General features: G+C 38.7%; 2 protein-coding genes and 1 long non-coding RNA gene across 6 annotated transcripts; 1 reads left to right on the forward strand and 2 right to left on the reverse strand.

The window, feature by feature from the left end:
* Window positions 1-7,798: 7,798 nt before the first annotated feature.
* On the reverse strand, window positions 7,799-11,954 carry LOC139813076 (uncharacterized). 3 transcript variants are annotated; one of them, XM_071778350.1, is made up of 6 exons: window positions 11,814-11,954; window positions 11,477-11,688; window positions 11,020-11,081; window positions 10,749-10,958; window positions 10,073-10,646; window positions 7,799-9,900 (listed from the first exon to the last, which is right to left on the reverse strand). In XM_071778350.1, exons 2-5 carry the CDS (start codon window positions 11,515-11,517, stop codon window positions 10,075-10,077), a joined length of 885 nt encoding a protein of 294 aa, XP_071634451.1. In that variant the 5' UTR covers window positions 11,518-11,688; window positions 11,814-11,954; the 3' UTR covers window positions 7,799-9,900; window positions 10,073-10,074. The 3 variants fall into 3 exon arrangements, with proteins under 3 accessions (XP_071634451.1, XP_071634450.1, XP_071634452.1); XM_071778349.1 differs by having other exon boundaries at window positions 11,020-11,099; XM_071778351.1 differs by lacking the exon at window positions 11,020-11,081.
* A 72-nt stretch (window positions 11,955-12,026) lies between these two features.
* LOC139813078 (uncharacterized) lies at window positions 12,027-25,445 on the reverse strand. 2 transcript variants are annotated; one of them, XR_011732029.1, is made up of 4 exons: window positions 25,186-25,445; window positions 12,587-12,759; window positions 12,304-12,504; window positions 12,027-12,225 (listed from the first exon to the last, which is right to left on the reverse strand). It is a non-coding gene; the product is annotated as an uncharacterized lncRNA (long non-coding RNA). The 2 variants fall into 2 exon arrangements; XR_011732028.1 differs by lacking the exon at window positions 25,186-25,445 and adding an exon at window positions 12,837-13,022.
* Window positions 13,087-14,719, forward strand: LOC139813075 (uncharacterized). The gene is made up of 4 exons (XM_071778348.1): window positions 13,087-13,487; window positions 13,654-13,867; window positions 14,029-14,304; window positions 14,384-14,719. Exons 1-4 carry the CDS (start codon window positions 13,102-13,104, stop codon window positions 14,702-14,704), a joined length of 1,197 nt encoding a protein of 398 aa, XP_071634449.1. The 5' UTR covers window positions 13,087-13,101; the 3' UTR covers window positions 14,705-14,719.
* Window positions 25,446-26,334: the final 889 nt, after the last annotated feature.

The following is a 26,334-nucleotide window of genomic DNA, read 5'->3' on the forward strand; positions in this document are numbered from 1 at the left end:
AATTAAGTTGCGACTATGCGTTCCGAGGATGGGAAACATATCCGGGCGACCGCCCTTTATTTTCTTTTCGTTTTCGTTTGATTCTTTTTCTTTTCTATTACGAGGCATTTTTCGTTAACGATCCCATCCGGCGCGATGTTAGTATTAAGTAAACAACACCGCGTCAGTATTTGAATTCATTTGCGGCTCAAGCATAAGAGCACCTCGCGTAGAGGTTATTTATTTTCATTTTAGTTACGCTTATTTAGTTATACCCGTTGGCGCGGGTACGGGATGTTGCGCGGCGGCGCGATGTAGCTTGAGCCCAACACACTTTCCAGGAAAGGGGAGGCTCTCAAGCGAGCAGCCAGGATGCCTTCCCGCAACACGGTGGACGAGCCACGACAGTCCGCAGGACGGGCGAACGACGTTCGGCAAAATGGCGGACCACGTTTGCGAAATAGATAATGACTAGCCTTGGCCACTCACCGAGGCCCGAAAGGTAGGCGACGCGTAGCAGCGTCGCGAAAATGTCGCGTGGTAAGAAAATGGCGGACCGTCCGCGAACTAGGGAGCGGCGCGATATACGCGGAAATGACCGACCCCTGACCACAGGGGGAGACCCGAGAAACGTACTTCGCCGATAAAAACTTGAGTCCGGCGACGCGTACGAAAAATGGCGGACCGTCTGAGAAATTTGCAACCGGGGGACTTGCGTTGATATAATACGTCCCTGACGTAGGTGCGGGGGCCCGAGATGACCCAAACGAGGTTGTCGACGCGATACGGGAGCGTAGCCGCGAAATGGCGAACCGTCCGCGACTTCGCACCAGGTGCATCGTCCACGGGAATAAAGTACCCCTGACACCGAGGGGCACTCCTCCGAGTGTCCGTAGTCGAGTCCCGACGAAATCCGTCAACCGGGGAACGAAATAGCAGACCGTCCTGGATCTCGCACTAGGTGCGTCATCCTCAGGGAAACGATACCCCTGACGAACGGGGACATCTCAAGGAAGATCCGTATCCGGTCGCCGTCGAAATCCGACGACCGGGTGAGAAGTTGCGGAACCGTCCGCTATCTCGTGACCTAGACCTCTTCCACGGGGAATGACCGCGGAAACCGCGGTACCAGGTCCCAAATAACGGTCAGGAAGGGTCGACGTCGTCGGCGAGCCTGGTGCTGTGCACCCGGACGTTTTCCTCGAGGAAGTCGTCCGGAAGGACATTGTACGCGCGAGAATAGCCTGGGCGCACAGGTCGGCGTCAACGACCGGGCTGTATTGTCAGCGGTGGTAAACCACTACCTCGGCATCGGGTCGGAGCGACCGCGCGAGCGCAACGCCCATGGTAATTTCCAGGGGAATCGGCGTAAACACCCGCGTGGAAAATTACCGCGGTAATATGCGCAGTTAGGAAGCTTCGAGAAAAGAGAAAGTCGAATAGGCGTCGAAGTGGGGGCCGATACCGATGGTGGGGAGCTCAAGCGAGACAAACAACTCGAGGCAGTCTCTCGGGGATCGTTGTACGAGTAACACGTAATAAGCCTCGCTCTTTCGTCGTCGCGCTAAGTCACGCGAGCGTTATACGAGTGCGCTAATAATTTATCGGCAACATCCTTAACAACCGGGAACGCCCGCGGAACGCGTTAATTGTCGCTTTTACATTGACCAACGGCTAATTCGAGCCGAAATAACTTCGTGCGTCGTAGCGAAACGGGGCGTGTGTGCCCACGTATACGAGCGTCCGACATCTTGTGTAACTTGAAGTTTTGTGAACAACTATCACTGGAGATCAAGAATATGGAATAAATTAAACATCCTTTTCGTAAAAGATTTCGAAAATTATTCAATTGGACTTACCTTCTACTTACCTGATCCATTGGCGTCGATCACTCGAAGTCCCTCGTTGATCCTGGATGACGGTGGCAGCGGCGATCCTGATCGGCGACGGCGAAGATCCAGCGGTGGCAGGAACCTGAAAAGAAGATTAATTAGTCTAATTAATAGTTTGAGATAAGGACGGCGGTGTGGTTTAGTGGTAGAGCGCCAGACTCGTAATCTGAGGAACCAGGTTCGAGTCCACTAGAGCCATAAATCACGGAAAATTTTTTTTCCGAAAAAACCGCGCCTCTTCGTGCAGATGCGGAGAAAACTGGGCTCCGTCTTTCGGAAGAGACGTTAAACCGTTGGTCCAAAGGAGAAAACAGTATGGTAGTGGATGAATTAGAGGTTAGGGTTGGGTATGTCCCTTCAAAACGCCCTTTAAGGCCCCTTGGGGTATATAAAGTAAAATTCTTTATCCTTCTTTTTTAATAGTTTGAGATATCGACGATACTTACCTTCTCGGTGGTTCAAGGTCAAACCGAGTGGCGACCGTTGATTCCAAGGACACACAGCGTTGATTCGTGCCTCCCGTAGTACCGTCCGGTTACAACCTACCGTTATTTAACTGTATATATATTTACTAGCTGGTTACCCGGGCTTCGCCCCGAAGGACATATGTAATAAGTAACATATGTAATAAATAACATATGTAAGACACGCAAATAGTCTCTCTCTCCTTCTTTCTCTCTCTCTCTTTCTCTCTCTCTCTTTCTCTCTCTTTCTCCCACTCCCTCTCCCTTTCTCTCTCTCTCTTCCTCTCTCCCTCTTTCTCTCCCTCTCCCTCTCTCTCTCCCACTCCGTCTCCCTCTTCCTCTCCCTCTCCCTCTCTCTCTCTCTCTCTCTCCCCCCCTTTCTTCCTCTCTCTCTGGAAAATTTCGTAACCGATTTCCAAAAAGATACCGGTTCTCAAAAAGATCGGTAACGAAAAACTATACAGTTTATAGCACTCCCCGGGAAATTCTACCCCTGTTTTATATACAATTCTTTAAAATTTGATCAATTATTTCCCGAAAAATTTGTCAAACTTCTGATACCAGTTTCCAAAAAGATCGGTAACAAAAAATTATATACTTTATAGCACTCCCCGGGAAATTCAACCCCTATTTTATGTACAATTCTTTGACATTCAGTCATTTGGAACCGGTTTCCAAAAAGATCGGTAACAAAAAATAGTACACTTTATAGCACTCCTCGGAAAATTTTACCCTTACTTCATGTATAATTCTTTAAAATTTAATCTAATATTTCCTGAAAAATTAGAAAAATTAAAAAAACCGGTTTCCAAAAAGATCGGTAATAAAAACTGTACACATCATGGCGCTCCTCATAAATATTCTACCCTTACTTCATATACAATTCTTTGCGATTCGGTCAATTAATTTCCAAAAAATTGGAAGAATTTCTAATACCGGCTTCTAAAAAGATCGGTAACAAAAAATTATACATTTTATAGCACTCCCCGGAAAATTCTACCCCTGTTTCATATGTAATTCTTTGAGATTCGGTCAGTTATTTTCCGAAAAATTTGAAAAAATTAGAAAAATCGGTAACGAAAAACTATACACATCATGGCACTTCCCGGGAAATTCTACCCGTTTCATATATTTTTGGTAAAAATTCGGTCCAATTACTTTCCGAAAAATTGGAAAAATTTCTAATATCGGCTTCCAAAAAGATCGGTAACGAAAAATTATACACTTTATAGCACTCTCCGGAAAATTCCACCCCTGTTTCATACGTAATTCTTTAAGATTCGGTCGATTATTTCCCAAAAAATTAAAAAATTTAAAAAAATCGGTTTCCAGAAAATCGGTAGCAATAAACTATACACTTCATGGCACTCCCCGGAAAATTCTACCCCTATTTCATGTACCCTTGATAAAAATTCAGTCCACTAACGAATGAGTAGTTCGCGGACAGACGGACGGACGGACGGACGGACGGACAGACAAACAGTCGGGACGGTTTTATATAATAGTATGAATAAGTATGATATACAGAAAGGCAGTTTTGACTACTGTCGTCAAAACTGCTTTTATATATTTCTTTTATATATATTTGTAGGTGTCAAAACTGCCAATAAATAAAAGATGTCGAAATTGTCATTTATCACTCATTTTAAGGCATAACTGTTAGTACAAGCTAACCCGTTCTAACACAAAACTTAAAAAATATAAATAATTAAACTGAAAAACTTACATGCATACATTTGTCTAAATATAGTTTTTGCCCCCATATTTTACTAAAAATATTAATGTACATTTGGTTTTTTAGAGAATAGCACATTATATTCTTCTTTTTAAAATTTTTTCTAGTTTTTAAATAAAATACAGAAATGTATAATATGGTTTTGACTAACTTTTCTGTTATCTGTATTGGCTTCATTAACTACACATGCCTATAGAGTATAAAATAGAGTAATTATGTGTACAAATATAGTACAAATTATTTTAACGATGAGTTATAGAAAATTATTTAAATACAAAGTGTATTTTGGCAACAATAATTATCAACTGTATTTCATATTGCATTGAGTCATTATAATAATCTTTATATTCTAACAGTACAATATACATTATGAAATCTATTATTTCAGGTGTCATTTGAATAAATTGAACTAGAAGAAATCTTTTCTCACAACATGTCATTTTTACAGTTGTCCAATCGGGTAACGTAAATATTGTTCAAGAAAGATTGCTTCACTTCCTGACTAAAAATTAATTTAAAATACAGCAAAATCTTAAACATGTTAGAACTTGTTGTTTAAAAGATTCACAAGGATGCTGTTAAGCGTGATAATTGCTCTCGATTTGATACCCTATACTCCTATATACAGTATAAAGTAGGGTACAAACTGTTTTCACGGTGAGTCATATTAAGAATATTTACATACTAAAGCTAAATATTTTTACAGGTATTGCTTACTACATTTAACTATTTGTTAATAATCTGATATTGTAGTTTATTTATTTACAGCAACGTTCTTAGTAACATTTTAATAAATAATTAGCTTTTTTTCAATGCTACAACAGATTATTTTATTGTGACAATTAACATATCTCTGTGTCTGCGCAATATACACCAGTACTGGAAAAGACATGCATTGACTAATTTTAAATATAAAAATTATTTGTTGTTTACTAAAGTTTTATAAGGTATGTTTAGTAGCTGTTAGTTGTACGTACTACTGCTAATAATATTTCCACTAAAATTATTCTGTAAAAATTTTTATAATGTGTTTAATTGAGATTACTAAATGTCAATTTTATCTTTACAAGAGCTAAAAGTAAGGTATCTTTTTCACAATAATTACAAAGCAGTCTTTAACTGACTGATATCAAGAGAAAGTCTATTTACAAACCATGATATTCTGTTAAGCGAGAGTTTATTATTATTGTTTCCGTTTTTAAAATCTAATAAAATGTTATGGAATTATCTGTGACTAATTCAGTTGCTGTGTTTATCAAAGAATGTGCTTCTAGTCTCCACACATGTTTGCAGAATGTATAAAATATTTATATTAAATAAATGTGTGTGTGTGTATGTGTGTGTGTGTGTGTGTGTGTGTGTGTGTGTTTGTGTGTGTGTACGTTAAAATAATCTTTAATGATTTATTCATAGAATACAGTGGAATGTATTATCTACATCGTGGTATTTAAATAATGCATGTCGCGCATGTTATCAGCATAACCTCACAAATACATAAATCAATTAGTAAAATTTGATAAAATTTAGCTTACAATTTTTTAATATCTGTGTATATAATACATAACATTGCTTTCTAACAGAGATAGGTTATAACATATATTTCACTCCGATTCGTATATATCTACAATAGAACATAATATAACATTCATCAAATATTCTTTTACGATGAAGAACTTGTTTTTTAAAATCTCTAAAAAGGTTACACTAATATACGTGGATACTTTCATATTACACAGGATTCTAATACAAGATACAATCATGAATTCTTGATTAAAAAACTCGTTTTCGCATTATAAGTAAATTCTCTTCTGGATATCTGAAAACATTTGGTGGCTTGCTTTATAAATTACTACGGATATAAAGAATATTATGTTGCTCTCAGCTTGCTTCTTTAAATATGAAATTGATATTCAATAATCTTAATTATAAAAGCATTACGTTAGAATTGCCCATAGAGATTAATTTTAATACAAATGTTATTAAAGTTATAATATATATACCTTATTAAGATTTAATAAACAGAAAATAATCTTTAGATTAAAAATTGACGTCTTACACTGATAGATGCATCTCTTTTACAACTGATGCATAAACTTATATTAATAAGATGTATTTAGATGCAGTGATGTCTTACACTGATAGATGCATCTTTTTTACAACTGATGCATAATCTTGTATTAATAAGATGTATTTAGATGCAGAAAATAACACATACTCAAAATAGTAATATGCCTGATCACTTATAGACATGGAATTTAAAAGGCCAAAAATCCGTTATCAGCTTTAATATACATATAAAGGTATTTGAAAAGACGATAGAGCAAATAGGAGTTAAATATTATCATACTTCTTAAGTAATTTACTTGTGATGCAAGTAATGTAGCATTTTGGATGTTTATATTAAATACTATGTATTTTCTGATACATATGTGAACTGAATAGCAACATAAACATTTAATTAATCTTTTATGATACATAGGCTCGTATTTATAGTTTTCTCTTATCTTAAGACCATCTTAAATAACGTCTTAAGATGCTAATACGCTTTTGATTGGTTTATAACATCTTAAGATTGTGCTTAAGAGACGGTCTTGAATATAAGATCTAACTATAAATACCTACCAATGACAGTACAGAATCATTGCTTCTTTAGTTCACACAGAAATTTAAAAAATATACGTTGATGATTTTTCACACAATTCCAATAGTGGAAACAATAATGGTGAATTATATAGGATGTAATCATAAATGCTTATTAATAAAATGTGTCAATTGAAGAAGCAATGATTCTATACTGTCAATATGCATAAAAAAAGATTGAATGTATGTTTGTATGTTTATGTTGCTATTCGGTCCATGCACGTATAAAAAAAATAGAATTTTTAATATGAATACCTAAAAGGCTACATACTGAATTACCTGCATTACAAATTACTTATAAAGTATAATGATCCAAATGTACGTCCGTAAGCCATTCGCCTCGGGTAATTATATCTTTGTCCGCAGGCTTTAAAATAATATTTTGAGTCTTTAGGGGTGCGTTCAGAAAGTCACCCGGGGTACACCAAACTCACCCGAAGTGATGGGGGATGGGCGTATCTATTTGACACGCCCAGAGAACTGAGCGCGTAATTTAAATTTGATATTATTTCTATTGATATTTGCATCGAATATTTATATACATCAGTGAAAAAAAATATGCTAGAATAATAATAAATAGTAATTTACACTGTGATTCTCATAGTAGGTCTGTTCATTTTCGCTGCATTTCTGAACTAGTGCAATGAGTTATACGGGGTCTATAATGCGAGTCGTAAGTCATAAGTCGTAAGAAATTGACCAATTAAGTCAAATTTGAGGAGAATAATCGACTGCGATTAGTCAGTTTCTTATAACTTACGACTTACGACTCGCATTGTAGACCCCAAAATATATTTGTTTCGTTCTAACTTATTGCATTAGTTCAAAAGTGCATCGAAAACGAACAGGCCTAGTATTTTATACAAAAAATTGTATACATAATTTTATACAAAAACTACATTATAATTAATTATAGATACTATTTTTGCCTTCTTAAAGGCTAATTGCGCCAAGAAAAGTTTATTATATTTTATATTAAATGACATTACATTGACCACCTAAATAGTATAATTATGTTTCTAATATATCAAATTTTGTTTCCAAATAAAATTGAAAATTCAAGTAATAAATGGTACAAATGTTACAAATAGTATAAATTCCTTTATTATGCATTTCTTTATACATATAGTTTTAGAGTATACCGATATACTCGTCGACAATAAAATCCCTTTATTCGCTGTACAAATTGAATAATTTTAATTTATATCGTTCTGCTGTGCTACGGTGAATTTTTTGGTATAACTAGTGCATTAGCAACAGCAATATAGCATCGAAACAACGTTGCTGTCGCAACAATTAATTTAGGGTATAAATGAAAAAATTGCAAACACCATACATGAGTTATTGCAACTAATGTGAATGACGGTGGTAAAAAAAAGAAAAAAAGGGGGAGTGAATTAAGTTCTATTGTTACATAATATGAACGAGCAAGAAGAGTATATTGCTTTACCAATATATGTATATATTTGTAAAATATATACATATATATTTTTAGTAGCCCTTAATAGTCGCCTAATCTGCCCCTTAACATATAAATCGATAGGGCAAAGTTTAAGTATTTGAAATGAAGAGTACTCTAAATGTTTTTTCCCTTAAACATAAAATCATTAAAAATTCTATACTTCTTAGTATACACTTGAAACAATTCATAAATACGCTGCGCCTATAATTAAGTTTACCTTACAAAAGTGCGAGCCCACAGTTACGTAAGCTTCTCAGACATGCATTCTTGTCTACAGATAAGGGATAGATTATGTATCCCTTATATTCTCAGGATTGCTTATGTAAAAATATTTTATTTCTCTTTGTCAGCTTGTTACATAATAATGAGAACGCTAATTAGCAAAACTTTCGAGCTGAACATTAATAAATCATTCGTAAGCGTTAATAGATGAGTACTCATTTGGTTCGCCTTTTATTCAATTCATTTAATTCATGAAATTAATAATCACCAAAGCTGTATTTATAGTAATATCTAATAGCAGAAATTGAAAAACCATATAACACTGTTTAATATGTATTATTTAAATCATATAAGCTAATCGCACTGAAATAACGTGTGTTTATATGTGACAACGTAACTTAAGTTATATATAAATATAATCAACTGAAATGCTGCAATATCTTAACATTTAACTTTTAATGATTTAACTAATGATAGTGAAGCGATTTACATTATAATAAAAAAAAACTAGCGCGACAAAATATTTAACTAAATTCGGATTGTGCATTTACGAAATTAAAATTGTATGTGCGATGCTTTCATGGTTTTTAAAAACTTCTCCTTTACAAAATGTCCGGTGCAACTCAAAAATACCGCTTGAATCGATAATCATTATTACACGTGTTAAGACTACAAACTAGCAACAAGAAACTCTAACTTCGAAAATCGTTTTTGCAAAATTGTATTATTACGTACGTCATGCGACATGGCAGAAACCGAAATATTTCTGCATTTGATTACAAAATGCATCCATCATTCACGCAATATCGTTCTATATACAAGCTAGAAGTACATAAACAAGGTTGTAGTTAAACTGCGATAAAAAGTAATCGTCTTATTTAGTACTCTAAAGGCCACGTCATTTCATACACTTTAAATTATCTTTAAAATTCTTACGGTACTGCAAACACACATTGCAATTATAGAATCTCCTTCCTTTCTCTCTTCCTTTTATTACGCGATCACAAGATTGTGTCTGACCTACAACAACTATTTTATATTAAAAAGTAAGAAAAGAAAGAGATACCACACCTTCCTAAATTGATGAATCTGTAATCTTTTATAACTAGATTAAAAGATCATGTTGTTACATGCTTCTGATATCCAAACTGATAGAAATTCAATTTTAGTACTTAATATATAATACAAACGTTATAAAGTTACAACGTTATACGTTGAGTGCGGTTGAACGTGAGAGTGAATTTGTCGATTATCTCTCCGGCGTTCTTGGTGGCGTTGTCCATGGCCGTCATACGGCTGGACTGCTTACTGCAGGCGCCTTCCTTCATCGAGGCGAGCGAGAATTCCAGATAGCTCTATATTACTTCCTCGTCAAGTGAATCATACACCGACAGCTTCGGTACAGTAACCACCGCATTCTTATCGAACAATGGTAGATCATCAATCACGTACGATACCACGAACTTGAACTTGTTATATACTATGCGTCCAGAGCCGAAGGAATAACTGTAAAAGAGTAGCCATTATTTATATTATTTATACGACGTTTAAAAAGAATCTACAACTTATATATTCAAAAGAATTTATAGTGAAAAAATTTATAGTGAATAGTCTCAGCTAATACTGCAAATGAACTATTTAAATTGTATAATTAGTTGCGTTGTGCTATCTGGGATACCTTTAATTTTTCTTCAAGACATCAATTAACTGACCCATGCGAGCATCCATAGACTCGATACTCTTCCGTGCAATTTCAAGTTGCTCCTCGCGCTGTCTCTGCTTCTCGGCATCAGTGGTTCTTCGATATTCCATCGACTCCACCCTCCACTCTCTAATTTCATCGAGAACGTCGGATTTACTTTTCTTCTTCTTTTTCTCAGGTTCTTCTTTACAGTCTACATCCGTGCACATTTTATCCAGAACGGGACGCCTGTTGGAGGCCAGTGCAACGGGCTTGACGCATGGCTTTTTGCCTAAAATTTCATCTAATTCTTCATAAAATGGGCATGTCTTGGCCTCTGCACCGGACTGCATATTGTTGTCTTTGGTTTCAGTGTATTTTCGCTTTAACTCTTTCATTTTATTTTTACACTGATCTAAAGAATAATGTGTCTTTTTAAGTGTATTTAGTTCCTCGGCAACTATTTTCCATACATCATCGTTTTTCATTGAAGTGTTTGCGAACAATTCTTGATTCGCAGACCAGAAGTGTATGAGGCTTCTTACAACCAACTGATCTGTCCATATTGCAACTGCAAAACAAAAATGTTATCAGTAAATGCAACATGACAAAATATATGTTTTAATTGATATAATATAGGTAGTAATAATGATAGCAATAAACTGATTTTCACCATTTGAAGCAGTTTGGGTTTTGCTTTTCTTCGGTTGTGAATTGCCTTCAGGTGGAAGAGCAGTAGATAAAGTCGAAGGTTGAACAGTAGCAGCTTGTTGATTATCCTCATTTTCTTTTGAGTTGTCGAGAAAAGGACTGTGCTCACAGTCAGTTGTACTGCTCATGCAGGCCTCTGTATCAGGCAGGCAGACCTCGATCAAACTCTGATCTAATGTAACAAAACATTGTATTATATATTGTATGATATATTTCTTAATATTTATATGTACCTTGTAGATTTATAGCAATGTTATATCCTCTAACGCTCCGCATCATGTTCCCTGCTACGTCTCTGAGATACACATGCAGGCTTGGATTAAAAACGGGAATCGTAGACATATTTTTTTATGCGTCACAAATGCACGCTGATACAATTGTCGTTTAATACTAATTGTGTTTTGTTAAAACAATGGTGAAGATAGAATCAGAAGTATCAAACAATAGTGTTTAGTAAAAACCGAGAGATGGCGCCATTCGTTTGGGTGAAAAGGGTATAGTCTGAAAGATGTTGTTACAAAAGAAAAAATAAAACTGCCCATTTTAATTATAAAATTAATTACTCTATAAAATGAACAATTAATTCGTAATTAATTAATCAGTTTGGAAATTGCAGTCTAAGTCTCATTACTTTCAGACTATTCTGTAATAATAATAATAATAATAATAATAACAAAATGATTTAATTACCTTCGAAATGCAGACTCTACACTCGTAAACGTGCACCGCATTTCGCAGAATGTGGAAGGCGAAGTGCATCTTGTGATTATCGAAAATTTGACCGGCCCTTTCAATTTCTTTGCACGTTACTTGTATGATGACATGTATCAGCGCGAGCGTATTTGGCGTTTTCCTTAATCCACTTCCCGGTAATATCGTCGTTAATGTTAAAGACTGTGCGGCTAAAAAATTACAACGCAATTTAAAAAGATTGCATATTATATATGTTCAACAGAGAAATCGTATACCTTTCTCAAAGTTATTAATCATAATTAAATAAAGTGTAGGTTTTTAAACGTAATCTTACCAACGTTACATTTCGTTGTGAATGTCGCTAGCAATTTTAAAGCAGACGTTGACACTGTTTTATTTAACGCTATTCAGGCCCATAACTTGTGCACCACGTCCGCTAAGCCCTCTTTCGTCAGGGTTTCTTTAACACGTACATCTCCGCACATGAAGTTCATCAGAGGTATGAAGGTACAATTCACATCGTGCAACAAAGGATGAGTCTGTGCAATAAAAATCTGTCGTAGAGTCCTTTATCGCAAGACAAATGGAAGCCAGGACCGTTTCAGGCCCGCACAATTATAACGCGCTTTGAATGGCTTCCTGAATGGGAAAATGTTGATCCTCCGTTAACGAAAGCACAGCCACGAAGTTGTAGATTTCCGTCCAAAGTCTGTTACGCAGATATATCAGGTGCAGTTCGGCAGACTCTAAGGAGATTAATATATGGAACGTTGTTTAAAAATCAAATTATACATTTTGTGACGAATAAATGTTCAAATACATACGGTATAAATCGATATTTAAGAAGCAAAATAGAATATAAAGCGAGTCCGGGGAAAAGAGTACGACGGCTGCGTACTTGTTGCTATGCGTGATGCAATTTGTTAAAACTGTGCAGATGCTGATGTACATTTCCAGCGTATCAGAATAATGACTCAGACTTTTCCTTCCTGCTCCTGATATCCTTCGAAATCTTAGTCAAACACCTTAAAACGAGAGATCAAATGAGACAATATAGGTGAAAAAAAGATAATCCAGCGTTTTAGATTTTTCTACATACATACATACCCGAATAAATACTTATATATCGATGGAATATTCGTAGACTTGTCGTACAACCTGGTGTTGTCCGACAAATATTAAATTATTCAATAAATTACAAGCAGCTGTAATAAGCGAAGGCGTCGCTATTGACTGCAAAAGATTGTCCACATCTGTTATTTCCGAAACTCTGCCGGAAACTGTAAGAGAAATAAAGAATTTAAAAAAATATAATTAAAAATAAAAGTTATAGTATATGACTAAATAATATAATTACAGAGTTGTAATTCATCCTGACAGTTGTATAAGTGCGATACGGTGCGCGGTACCAATGAAGTGCAACTAGATTACTTTTTGTTTTTTTTTTTGTAAAAGTGTGTAGTATCTTGAAAAACGTCAAAGTGTACTGCCACGTAAGTTGAAATACAGTATCACTTAATTGTTTGTATAATTACTACTTCATCATAGAACACGCGAAAGTATATACTATATTTTTGTATATATGTACTATACATGTACTATATTTTTTTAGTGGTACAAACATGGATATAGGAGTTATTGCATCTTCTATAGTGGCTTTGGCATATCAGATGAGAAAAGTCATTGACGAGGTATTTTGTGACAATGACGATGACGACGACGAAAGCGATGATGAGATTGAGATAATGCTTGCAACGGTGATGCACGAAGAAAAAGAAGTGGGTCCGAAGCCAGCACGATGCCAAAATTTTGTTGAACTCGTCGTGCCAAGATTTACTTTTAAACAGTTCCAAGAGAACTTTCGTATGTCTGCGCCAGCATTTGAAAGATTGTTAACTGTCATTGCTCCTCTTTTGGAAAATCGCACAGGAACTGGCAGACCGACAACAAAAATCGAAAAACAGCTATTAGCTGTTGTGTGGTTGCTCGCAACGCCCGATTGTTTTAGGTAAGCAGAAAAGTTGAATTACATAATTTTTTAGCCTTGTCTTCTATATTGTCATTTTTTCTCCGATCCTGTCGTATATATTGTTAATATTATACCTCACGTTTAACTTCATAATTCTCGATCTCATAACAGGCTGAAAGTTATAATGCACATATTTCTTTTGCAGATCTATCGGAATGAAGTTCGATATGTCAAAATCAACCCTTCATTCCTGTTTTCGAAGAGTAATAGTTGCTCTTGTTTCTATATCTCATAGACTCATTACTTGGCCTACAGGCGAAAAGTTAGAAAGGACTGTTCAGAAGTTTACCGATATTGCTGGTATGGCGGGAGTGATTGGTGCAATAGACGGTTGTTACGTTCCCATTGATGCACCTCAAGTAAGTTTAACTTGTATTTTTACAACAAAAACTTACACTTTCAAAGAAATTTACAATAGAAAAAGTAACAATTAAGAAATAAATGTAATGTATTCTAATTTGCTACTTACAGAGTATTATAAGTTAAAAAAATACCATGTAAGATTTTTAATATTTGTTAGGTTGATGCACAATATTATCGAACCAGAAAATGTGAGTACGCAATAACCCTTCAAGCGGTATGTGATCCTGAGTTGCGATTCACCGACGTATTTGCTGGCTATCCTGGGTCTGTGGGAGATCTCCGAGTATTTCGGAATTCTCCATTATACAGAGACACTGAGGCAAACGTCCAAAATTTTTTCCCCAATGGTGAATATATAATTGGAGATAAGGCCTATAATCCTCCTTTGCCTTGGTGTATTTCACCATATAAAAATATAGGACACCTAACTGCTGTAAGTTAGTCTTTTTTTACTTTGCACGTAGCAGTTTAAGAATTCTTCGCCTTACAATGATAACACATATTAATTTTAGATACAAATCTCGTTTAATACCATTCTAAGTAAAACAAGACAAACAATTGAAAGAACTTTTGGATTACTAAAAGGACGCTTTCGACGCTTAAGACATCTCTCCATGGTCTGCTATGAAGAAATCCCAGACACCATACTGGCATGCTGTGTTCTACACAATATATGTCTACAGCAGGAGGATGATTTCCTCGAGCTGTATATTGAAGAAGAATTGCCTTTTGTTTATGGGAACGAAGGTGACGAAATAGGGCAGTATGAACCTGCAGGAGAAACAGGCGGCGCGAAACGTGATCGTCTGGCTGCTGCATTAGCAAACCATTGATGTATAAGTAAGTAATTTCCGACCTTCACCGATGTAATCGATTAATTTGTCTCCGGTCACTCTCTCCTTTCTTCGCAGCATCATTTCGCTCCTGGCACTTCCCTGACCGAGAATCACGTCTTCCAGTCGCAATCTTTTAGTGCTTTGTTGCCTTTGTACTCGAAAGCTGCGGTGGCGATATTCAGTACTTGCAGCAAGCTCAAAATACATGTCGCGCTGAGTTCGGAACACCACTGTGCTAGAGCGGTTCGTTCTAATCCCTTCAGCACCCATAAGGTACACATTGATACATGTCGAGTAGCTTCGGAACTCAGAGATACACGGCACTGATTGCCCGCGGTGTCCGCCGACATTCCGCCAGTAATAGCTAATGCTACCGATTGCGTAATCGAGTGAGTCCCAATTGCGCACATTACAAATCGGACACAGCAATATTTCCCGATCGGACGCGGTGTCGATTGCACGCGGTGTCGATTGCACACGGTGCCGATCGGACACGGTGTCGATTGCACACGGTGCCGATCGGACACGGTGTCGATTGCACACGGTGCCGATCAGACACGGTGTCGATTGCACACGGTGCCGATCGGACACGGTGTCGATTGCACACGGTGCCGATCGGACACGGTGTCGATTGCACACGGTGCCGATCGGACACGGTGTCGATTGCACACGGTGTCAATCGGACACGGTGTCGATTGCACACGGTGCCGATTGCACACGGTGCCGATTGCACACGGTGCCGATCGGACACGGTGTCGATTGCACACGGTGCCGATCGGACACGGTGCCCTAGGGGTGTAGGCGGGGGGGGCTCCGCCCCCCCCTGCACCCCCCCTGTGCACCTGGTGGTGTGGGTTGGGTTGATGCGTGGAGCGGGGGGAGGGGCTTCGCCCCCCCCTGCACCCCCCCCATGGACACGCCTTCGGCGTGCCCGGTAGGCAATGTATTAAGTACATGCGGGGGCGGGGGGGGCTTCGCCCCCCCTGCACCCCCCCATTGTGTAAGTAAACCCTGTGTGCAATCGACATCGTGTGCAATCGGCACGGTGTGCAATCGGCACCGTGTCCGATCGGCACCGTGTGCAATCGGCACCGTGTGCAATTGGCACCGTGTGCAATCGACACCGTGTCCGATCGACACCGTGTGCAATCGACACCGTGTCCGATCGGCACCGTGTGCAATCGACACCGTGTCCGATCGGCACCGTGTGCAATTGACACCGTGTCCGATCGGCACCGTGTGCAATCGACACCGTGTCCGATCGGCACCGTGTGCAATCGACACCGTGTCCGATCGGCACCGTGTGCAATCGACACCGTGTCCGATCGGCACCGTGTGCAATCGACACCGTGTCCGATCGGGAAATATTGTCGTGTCCGATTTGTAATGTGCGCAATCGGGACAATCCCGCGTAATCGATCCGGATTCATCCGGATAAACGCTTTTGTCTTTGGAGTCTCAATGATAAAGCTGGGGTAAGGCATCCATCAAAATACTAAGTAACGGCAGATATAGCGCGGCAACCCTAGCCTTCGCCGCAGGATCGGAATATCGCGGATCAGCATCGTGGCAGCTCATAAGATGTCGGACGGTCCCAGTAGCTTTATTCTGTAGCATCGGATTTTGTATCTCCAAGGTGTTTGCCAGATCGGACAGAACAATGCCAACCAGAAAGTGCTGCTGCCTGAATTCTTGACTGAGTTCCGAAAACCGGGCTCTATCCCCAGGCACGAGAGTGGATATCAGACTGCTTGAACTGCCTGTCAATGGACTGGGCGATGCCGGAGCCGATCCCGACGTATAGCCAGTGCCAAAGGGAAGATTCAATGCTACATAGTGCTCGTGCGAGCACACCATTCTCACGAGATCGAGTTTCAGAGCGAATAACGCTGCGGAGTCGGGAATATGCATTGACGCATCCGACAGCGAGCAATAGGCGGTGCGAACGAGCGACAGCACACATCCTCTGTCCATCACGGATAGCAGGTCGGATAGGAAATTGCCAAGGCTCGATATCAAGTTGGACGCCACGCGGATTTCCTTGCCGCAGCGCGATATTACCTCGGACGTTAACGCAGCGGTGAGCGTCGCGACATCGTCGCAGAACTGCGGTGAGAATCTCAGTTTTCGCAGTGCCTCCAAGGACGCCATCTCAGACAGTGTGACAACCATCAAGCGCATTATTAGCTCCAGGAAGAACCAGGAATGAGTTATCGCCAGTTTGCGTTCCTGACCAGTGGATACAACCCAGTACAAGGCAAGTTCCTCGTGTAGAAGTCTTCTGGTGGGATGACTGTTGATCGAGGGGGATTCCTGTCACATCGACGCGGTTCTGTCCAATCCCTGCGAGTGGATCTCCATCTCCAGATCTTCCAGAGGCAGATCGGGATTGCTCGCACAATGCTCCCGTTGTGAGTCATGCTCGGCAAAGAGCATTGATACGCAATGTAAGTGGCCAATATCGCGTGTCTTCCATGCGCGTCCAATTGACCGTCCGGTAAATTGGTGATATTTCGTACAAGCAGTCCCAGAGCCTCGAAGATGGTGGCGGCAACGTTCAATGATTGAGACGGTAATGTTGGCGGTCGCACTAGAAGACACAGTAATTGATCCAGTAATTGGGGAAGTGATCGCACCAAGGCGGAATGCGAGGCATGCGCTAATTCGAGAAGAGCTGATTTCAATTCTGATTCCATGCCCGCTTCGCCGATACGAGGCCACTCGTCGTCAGGAGAAGTCGGAGGAGCGTAAAGCGGGAACAAGGCTTCCTGAAAAATAAATATTTAATTATTTAGTCAAATATTAAACAATAAATACAATATTTAATATTTAACATTTATTATTCAATATTTTATTAGATATTTAATAAAATATTTAATTGAGAAATGTATGAGGATAGTCTGGGGTTCAGAACGTTCGACGGTTAAACGGGACACTCTCAATTCACTCGCGAGTGAATTATCGCTAATCTCAATATCTATATTTACGTCACATACACAGAATACAAAAGAAACGCCGACAGAAAGATGATCGATCCAACGGACCGAAGGCCCGTTATTGGCAATTATTGGCCAAGATTATTGGCAATCTCTTTAGGGGTATTCAAATAAGTTAGAGTTTAACGGTTTGACAAGTTATAGTCGGGTAAAAAGTTAATTTTTAAACTTTTAACCCAAAGATTAATGTGATAGGTTAATGAGTTATTTATGTATTTTACATAACCTTAAAGAGTAGCGCGCCCAAAGTTAATTAATTAACTTTTTACTCGACTTTAACCCGACATAACCTGTCAAACCGTTAAACTTTAACTTATTTGAATACCCCTTATATGCCAGTTTTCCAAAGAAGACTGCATACCGTGGAAGAAAATCCTGATATACTACTACCGCTCTTGGATAAATTACGAGAATAGGAAGTAGAAATGGCATTTTACCCAGAAATAATTGCGTGCTGCATTAATGCATTTAAAAGAACATTAATAAAAACAATAGGAAAATTAGAAAATAATGATTAATATTCAGTTGCGAGAGTAGCTCGGAAATCGAGCAGAAAAAGTATAAACATGAGTATGAATAACGAGATATCGGGATGAGAATGTGTACTTGTTATATCGAGCAATTACTTACGTTAATCTGAATTCATTGAGAACGGGACTGTGAATCAAAATCGCCAGCAAGAATCCATTGTCTTTCAAAACCTTCCTCGAGGCTCGAGCCTTGACGTGAATCCTTTGACTTGAGTTCTTCTTCTTCTTCTTCTTACTTTTTATTGGCTCCTGCCGTTTTTCAGCGGACAATACGGCCAGCCAGATTTGCCACTGTTTGTTTAACAAAGCTTGAATCACTGATCGCGTAGCGAAGTCTGAGTGGAAATTGTGATTGCATCAGCAATCTTCAAAAATTTATTCAGGACAAACACGTCCGAACACGTGCACGACAAGCGCGACTCTTTTGACTTGAGAGTTGACCGTGGAGTTGACTGATGCTTTCGATGCTAGGTCCCTCGGATGATTATTACCTAAACTAGCGACTTGATCGCTCTTCTCAGGATTCTTACCGTCATATGATATACAATTTTAACATTTTATAGAATTGCCGACAATTAATTTAATTTAATTTATAGTTTATTTTTTCTATTAATTACACCTTTTTATTATTTATTCAACATATAACTTTTAGGAAACAAAATTTATTTTTGTTACTTTTTTACACACAATTTTTTATGTCTGCATTAATCATGGAATTTCTATACTAGAAGTTTACGTTTCAATTTATTTCAAGACAATGTTTAATTTTATTGTCCTTCTCATTCAAGTATTACAGGGAGATAATTCTGACTCTGCAGATATGTTAAAAAATTCTATATTATTAACTACTCTACTTTTTCGATTATTTAATTATTTAATGGAAGTTCTTCTAATGGCCATTGTATGTCTTTTCAATTTAAAATCCGCGGGTTTTAGTTTGATGGAAGAGTGGGGGTCACCCAGCTCATCCATCGAAAATCATCGAGGAGCTGGGTGACCCCCACTACCAACAAAATTGAAGCATTTTAAGAGTTTTGTCACTTTCCGTGTAATGTCGGGCTCTTTCGTCAATTTGTCGCCCGCCTACATTTCCCCACCTTCGTTCGACTGTTCAATCACAAGGCTTCCGCTAAGTCACCCGAGGTTTGTCCGAGACTTTCTGAACGGGGGTTTTGATGAGTTTGGTAAGTTGGGTGACTTTCTGAACGCACCCCAGAGACATTGTATAAAATAGGCGCACAACAGATTTCTTAAAGCGCTAAGCAATTTATTTGTATAAGCGCAGAGCAGCCGATTTTTATGGGCGCAAAGCAGTCGACTTTTAAATGCGCAAAGCAACCGACTTTTAAAGGCGCAAAACAGCCGATTTTTAAAAGCGCAGAGCAGCCGACTTTTAAAGGCGCAAAGCAGCCGATTTTTAAAAGCGCAGAGCAGCCGCTTTTTATGGGCGCAAAGCAGCCGAAGTTTAAAGCCGCAGAGCAGCCGATGTCAGTAGGCGCAGAGCAGCCGATTTTTATCAGCGCAAAGCAGCCGATTTTTAAAAGCGCAGAGCAGCCGATGTCAGTAGGCGCAGAGCAGCCGATTTTTATCAGCGCAAAGCAGCCGATTTTTGAAAGCGCAGAGCAGCCGATGTCAGTAGGCGCAGAGCAGCCAATTTTTGTCAGCGCAAAGCAGCCGACTTTTAAAGGCGCAAAGCAGCCGAAGTTTAAAGGCGCAAAGCAGCCGACGTTTAAAGGTGCAAAGCAGCCGAAGTTTAAAGCCGCAAAGCAGCCGATGTTTGTAGGCGCAGAGCAGCCGATTTTTATCAGCGCAAAGCAGCCGACTTTTAAAGGCGCAAAACAACTAATTTAAAAAAAAAATTAAAAGGAGGAAAAAAAGGGAGAGAGAAAAAGAGAGAGAGAAAGAGGGGGGAGAGAGAGAGAGAGAGAGAGAGAAAGCATTTATTTATTAACGCGCCCTGGGATTGTATCCCCTCAGGCGCACAAATAGATACATTAGCAAATGCCGTTCATAATAATAATAATTAATACCTAATACCATGCACTCTGTTTACATAGGAGTATGAATAAGCACGTGTGTGTGTGTGTGTGTGTGTGTGTGTGTGTGTGTGTGTGTGTGTGTGTGCGCGTGCGTGTGCGCGTGCGCGTGTGCGTGTGCGTGTGTGTGTGTGTGTGTGTGTGCAGAGCAAAGAAACGCAGAGATTACCAAAGTCAATATACAAAGCGCAGAAATTACCAAAGTCAATACACAAAGCATAACAGAGACAAAATTACGCAGTAAAATCAAGCAAAGAAGGTTTCAGTATAGCTCAATTAGAGTTAACAAAGAAAATACTAAGAATGCCAAAGCTAACATTCCGGCATTACAAGAAAGATAGCAGACTGCCACAAAAACGCACGTACGCGTGCGCCCGACAACAAACCAGAGCAATCATGTGATAATTCATTTATGTCATAGTGTCTTGCAGTAAATATTTATATAATCTGCATTTAAATTTAGTAATGGTTTCTGCTCCTCAAATGTCAGATGGCAAGTCATTCCACAGCTTAGCAGCACTAAATTTAAAGGAGCGCCTGTAAAACTCAGTTCTACATGGAGGCAGAGAAAGAAGATCATCAGCCGCTCTAGTGCTCCTACTAGATACCGCTGATCTGAATGTTAGACCATTGTAGAGTATACTAGGTTGATGTAAAAGTATGATGCTGTACAGCTGACATCCTACAAAATAGCTTTGTCTCGCAGCCACCTTGAGCCAGTCCAGCTTCTGGTAATATGGCGTAATATGCTCATCTCGTCTAGTCTCAAACACGAATCTTATACAGGCATTCATAGCTCTATATAATCGTAAATTTTGTTCCTCTGTCATATCCGTATATGCCGTACAGCATCCAACTGCGGAAAGATCAATAAGATAATCAATTTTATTTTTAACGCATTAGGCAACAAATGTTTTGATATCTTAAGCTGGTATAGCTTGAAACGTATTTTTCCAACAGTTTCAGTCACCTGCTTTTCCCAGGCCAGAGTATTGGTAACACGTACTCCAAGATATTTCACGTCACTTGTGAACCAAACCACCGCCTCATTTACCATGACGTTCGGTAAACTGTCAAGCTCAATGGTATTAATGTATCGAGTTGTGCCAAAAATAATAGCTTGTGTCTTACTCGAGTTAAGCAGAAGCCCATTACATTCTGCCCACCGTACAATTGATTCGATGTCTTCATTCACCTCCTGGATACCATTACACAAGTACCGCGGCTCACAGTGTAAGTAAATTTATAGATTATCCGCATAGAAGTTGTATTAACAATGCCGCAAGATGTTCTTCAGATCCGAAATATAGAGGACAAACAAAAGCGGTCCCAGAACAGAACCCTGAGGCACTCCAACTCTAACATGCGCCAAGAGAGAGGTAACATCCTCGAACCTATCACAGACAGCTTGGGATCTATCAGTCAAATAAGAATTAATCCAACAAAGTACAGATTCAGAGAAACCCATGTTTCTGAGTTTATTAATAAGGATGTGACGCTGAACCCTGTCGAATGCTTTAGAAAAGTCAAAGAAAATGGAGACAGTGACCTTCCTAGAATCCGCCGCCTGCCTCACTTCATCCAACATCCTTATAATGCATGTCTGCGTTGACGAGTTTTTTCGATATGCAAATTGACATGGATCCAGCAGGTCGCTGTCTTCCAAATATTGTATTATCTGCTCCGATACAATCCTTTCAAGAGCCTTTGAAATTGTTGACAAAATAGATATAGGCCTGTAGTGCTGTGCCAACGTCGAATGCCTTACCTTAGGTATCGGTGTTATTAGTGCGGTCTTCCAAGTCCTCGGTACAACTCCATGCATAAGAGAGAAGTTGAAAATATGCTCAACTACAGGCATCAAGCTAGGTAAAATCATTTTTATTAATTTCAATGATATTCCATCAGAACCGACTGCATTTGACTTGATCCTAGCCAAAGTTTTAGCTATACTTGTCGGCGTTGCGTATGTGAAATATAGTCTACCATCATCAAAGATCCCATCCGATTGACTGGTCTCGCTGTCCTCTTCCTGTGCCACCTGAACCGCATCATTCACAAACCATTTATTTAGCTCATTTACAGAGCAAGCAAGACATCTCTCGGCCTCCCTTGCCTGTATCAAACCAAGATGCCTCAATCTGCTCCATATGACAGCTGCATTATCCTCTTGACTAAAAATGGACATATAATAAGTCTTCTTTGCCTCCCGTACCAAACTCTGCACATGGTTCCTCATCGCCTTAAAAATCTCATAACTTGCACCATTCCTATTTTTACGCCATACTCTTCTAAGCACAGATTAATAGACAGATAGCCAATGGCCCCTCAAAAGTCGAGACCAGCATTTCCGTGCTTTAATTACCGACACACTTTGCCCCTTACCGACAGACTTTGCCCCAGGTGCGAATCCGGACTAATTTTGCAGTGATGCCAGATTTCAGCAGTGATGTCAGATGCTCGATGCTCGGTCAGCCGAGCCGGCGAGAATCGTGCTAGGCTTCTTGTTAATATCTCGGCGCATGCGCGCGCACCTAGGTCTTGTCGTACTTATTAATAATTACTTATGACATTTATTGTCATTATATATATATATGAAGCTGAGACCGAGGATTAATGAACAATTAATACTATTGTTATTATATAATAATAAAGTGTTTTAATAATTAATAAAGTGTTTAATAATTTATTATATAATAATAAAGCTATTGTTATTATATAATAATAAAGAAAACTTATTTTGTAATTTGAAAATAATTTTTTATTTTTTTATGAGCAAATCGTTAACTTTTCTAAAGTTGTTGGAAAATATGCGAATAATTTTAATGATTGTCAAAAAATTTTCGTAGTTTATATTACTACCTAGTTAAATATAGTTTATATTTAGATGAAACAAGAGTCAATACCGAACAACAGGATTCTAAATAATATTATAGTTTAATATTCCGTCAAAATAACTGGGAGCGTTTCGTGCTTTAAAGAGACTTTTTCAATCAATTAAATAAATCCCTCTAATTAACTGTAATACATTATCATAATAATATCCCATTACATAAAAAATCCGTCGAGAGATGAAATCAATCAAAAGGAAGTTTAACATCATAAAATTAACATTAATTAATAAGTATAGCATTTTTATTATGAAATTTATCCTCTCTATTGATTTAAATCATAGCGGTCGTTTTTACTTTCTTAATATTAATAATTATAGTATACAAATTACATGGAGTTATTAAGAAGCCACATCAAGTTAAAAGCTCAAAAAACCGATTAACAAATAGTTGAAATGTATGCGTGGTCAAACTATAAATTTAATTAGAGAGTTGTTAACAATTAAAACTTAAAAAATAATTATTCGTTTAATGGCGAGAAAAATCGTGTTAGAAGGCTGAAAAATGTGGAGCGAACGGCCTTAATCATTGCGTGTCAAAAAATTTTCCTAAGTCAAGCTATGTAATAGTCAAATAGTAACAAATCTATAAGTTAAGTAAAAATCGAATTCTTTAAAATTGTGACATAAAAAAGTAGTAATTCTCAACAAAAAGTAGACTTATCTTAATATATAAAACAAAGTCGGGTTAGTTAGAACACTTATAACTCAAGAACGGCTGGGCCGAATTTTTACCACAAGTATATGAAATAGGGGTAGAATTTTCCGGAATAGCAGAATAACTAATAAAATATCGGAAAAATTCACGTAAAAAAAAAATTAATCTAGAAAGATATCCAAATACATAGAAAAAATACATAGAGGGAGGGAGAGAGGGAGAGAGAGAAGAGAGAGAGAGAGAGAGAAAGAGAGGGGGAAAGAGAAAAAGGGAGAAAAAGAGAGAAAGAGAGGAAGAGAGAGAGGGAGAGAGGGGGGAGAGAGGGAGGGGGAGAGAGAGAGAAAGCAAAAAAGAAGGGGAGAAAGAGAGAGGGGAAGAGGGGGAGAGAGAGAAAGAAAGAGAGAGAGAGGTGGGAAAAAAGGGAAAGAGGGGGAGAGAGGAAGAGAGAAAGAGAGGGGGAGAGAGAGAGGGACTATTTGCGTGTCTTATTACTACATTCATTACTGTTAGGCGGTACGAAGTTCGCCGGAAAAGCTAGTAGTCTTATAAACTCGAATTAGCATCAGCTAAATTCTCAAATTAACGAAGGTTCCTATGCTTCAATTCCAAAAAGCGACTGAACGAGCAAGGATTCAGTTTTATTATTTTTCAACAGTATAATTTAATTTTTTTTATATTTTACAGTATTTACATTAAATTTCATAAAAAAAATTATGATTTATTTTGAAATATATTCAGTAATTTTTCAATAACTTTCATTTCATTTATCATCAATTTTATAGTATTTTCAGCAAAATATTTTCATCTGGGTCAATTGAGACAGAATTTCAGTAAAATTCCATTATATTCAGTAAAACATTTCCATCAGGGTAATAATAATAGTAATAGGATTCTAAGATTTAAAATTAATTTAATATAAGAACGCCACCAAGTCCGAGCTAGGATCTAAGTAGCAAATAATTTCCGTGTAAATTTTCAATACTATTTTCAACTAAACTGCGCGCCAACGAATTGTCGGTCTTGAAACACAGCTTCTTCGTTAGAACAGTAAATTCACTTAAATCGCAAATCGATTTAATTTTTGATGCTGATACAAATCGTATCTAACATCCTCCTTCTCCCAAATATTCCTGTAAAGAATTTATTGCGAAAAAATATTATCTCAGTCAGGGTTTTTTCGCAATAAATTCTTTACAGTAATATTCGGGGGAAGGAGGATGAACGGGGATAGTTTTGCCCCGGAGGCAAGATTTGCGATATTGTTACTCGAAGGACCAGAGAGGGGTTGTCGATTTCCCCTCACGACTATCAATGTTTAACGCGAAGGCAGAAGCGCATGCAACAAAATATTAAAGCGAAGCGACTCACCGTGTCGGCCGTCGTCCCCGTGATTCCGCCAGTCCTCGTCCTGTCCTCTGAACTTGGCCGCTCCGTGGGTCTCGTTCGGCATGCGATGGCAAAACTCGTGCAAGCAAGCAAACGGTGGAGAGCAAGCAATAGAGCAGGCAGGAAAAGGCAGTAGGAGACGTGCGCACTCCCGGTTGAGCAAGGCGGCAAAGGCGATTCCGTGGTGCGTTCTGCCCGGCGAACGTGTGCCGTAAGACGGCTCTCAGAATATGTGTGTGTGTGTGTGTGCCGCACGGCGGCTTGACGAAAAAGTGATGAGAGGTGTGTCCTCTCCTAATACTTGACGATGAGTGTTCTCTCCCCGCGGTCCTGGAACATGTCGCTGCGGGCGAGTAGTTGTTCCCTTTCCGGGGGGGTGGATACCGTCGGCGGATGGGCGATGGCAGCACCGACAGGTGAGTCGCATGATTTGACTGATCGCGATCCGCCGACGTTTCGCGCGAGAATTACAAATGACTTATGCAACTAAGTATGAACTATATACGACTACATGGACATGAAGTGACTATAATAACGACTATACTATATACAAGGCGATACGCCAAACAAAGGATGTTAGATACGATTTGTATCAGCATCAAAAATTAAATCGATTTGCGATTTATTTAAGTAAATTTACTGTTCTAATATAACGAAGAAGCTGTGTTTCAAGACCGACAATTCGTTGGCGCGCAGTTTAGTTGGAAATAGTATTGGAAATTCACACGAAAATTATTTGCTACTTAGATCCTAGCTCGGACTTGATGGCGTTCTTATATTAAATTGATTTTAAATCACCGCAGTGACTACTGTCAAAATGCATTCTGCGTTTAGCGCTGTTTATAATGTGCAATTAAAATATACGCTCGCTCATCTATCTGCATTAGTGTCATCTTGTGCACTGTTACAAGAATTCGTGCAAATGGAGTAAATTGCTACTTATATGTGCACATGGGTGCATTTATATATCTTACCGTTTAGAGTACAAAATATCTATTCTCTAATGGGTAGATATGATTGCAACCCGTCTGTAATACAGCAGCGCGTTTATAATCCAGTAAGTAAATTAATAGCAAATTGTTGCCAATTTGGCATTAAACTCACTTACAAAAAACTTTGCTCATTTTTATA

This window comes from Temnothorax longispinosus, chromosome 5 (genome assembly GCF_030848805.1).
Source record: "Temnothorax longispinosus isolate EJ_2023e chromosome 5, Tlon_JGU_v1, whole genome shotgun sequence".
In the NCBI taxonomy this organism is placed as follows: domain Eukaryota; kingdom Metazoa; phylum Arthropoda; class Insecta; order Hymenoptera; family Formicidae; genus Temnothorax; species Temnothorax longispinosus.

Coding starts and splice junctions, on each gene's coding strand:
- LOC139813076 (XM_071778349.1), bottom strand. CDS start 11,517: ATGCGGTGCACGTTTACGAGTGTAGAGTCTGCATTTCGAAG. Junction 11,100..11,476: donor GTAGAGTCTGCATTTCGAAG/GTAATTAAATCA, acceptor TTTTAATCCAAG/CCTGCATGTGTATCTCAGAG. Junction 10,647..10,748: donor AACCCAAACTGCTTCAAATG/GTGAAAATCAGT, acceptor TTTGTTTTGCAG/TTGCAATATGGACAGATCAG.
- LOC139813075 (XM_071778348.1), top strand. CDS start 13,102: ATGGATATAGGAGTTATTGCATCTTCTATAGTGGCTTTGGCATATCAG. Junction 13,868..14,028: donor TTCCCATTGATGCACCTCAA/GTAAGTTTAACT, acceptor AATATTTGTTAG/GTTGATGCACAATATTATCG. Junction 14,305..14,383: donor ATATAGGACACCTAACTGCT/GTAAGTTAGTCT, acceptor TATTAATTTTAG/ATACAAATCTCGTTTAATAC.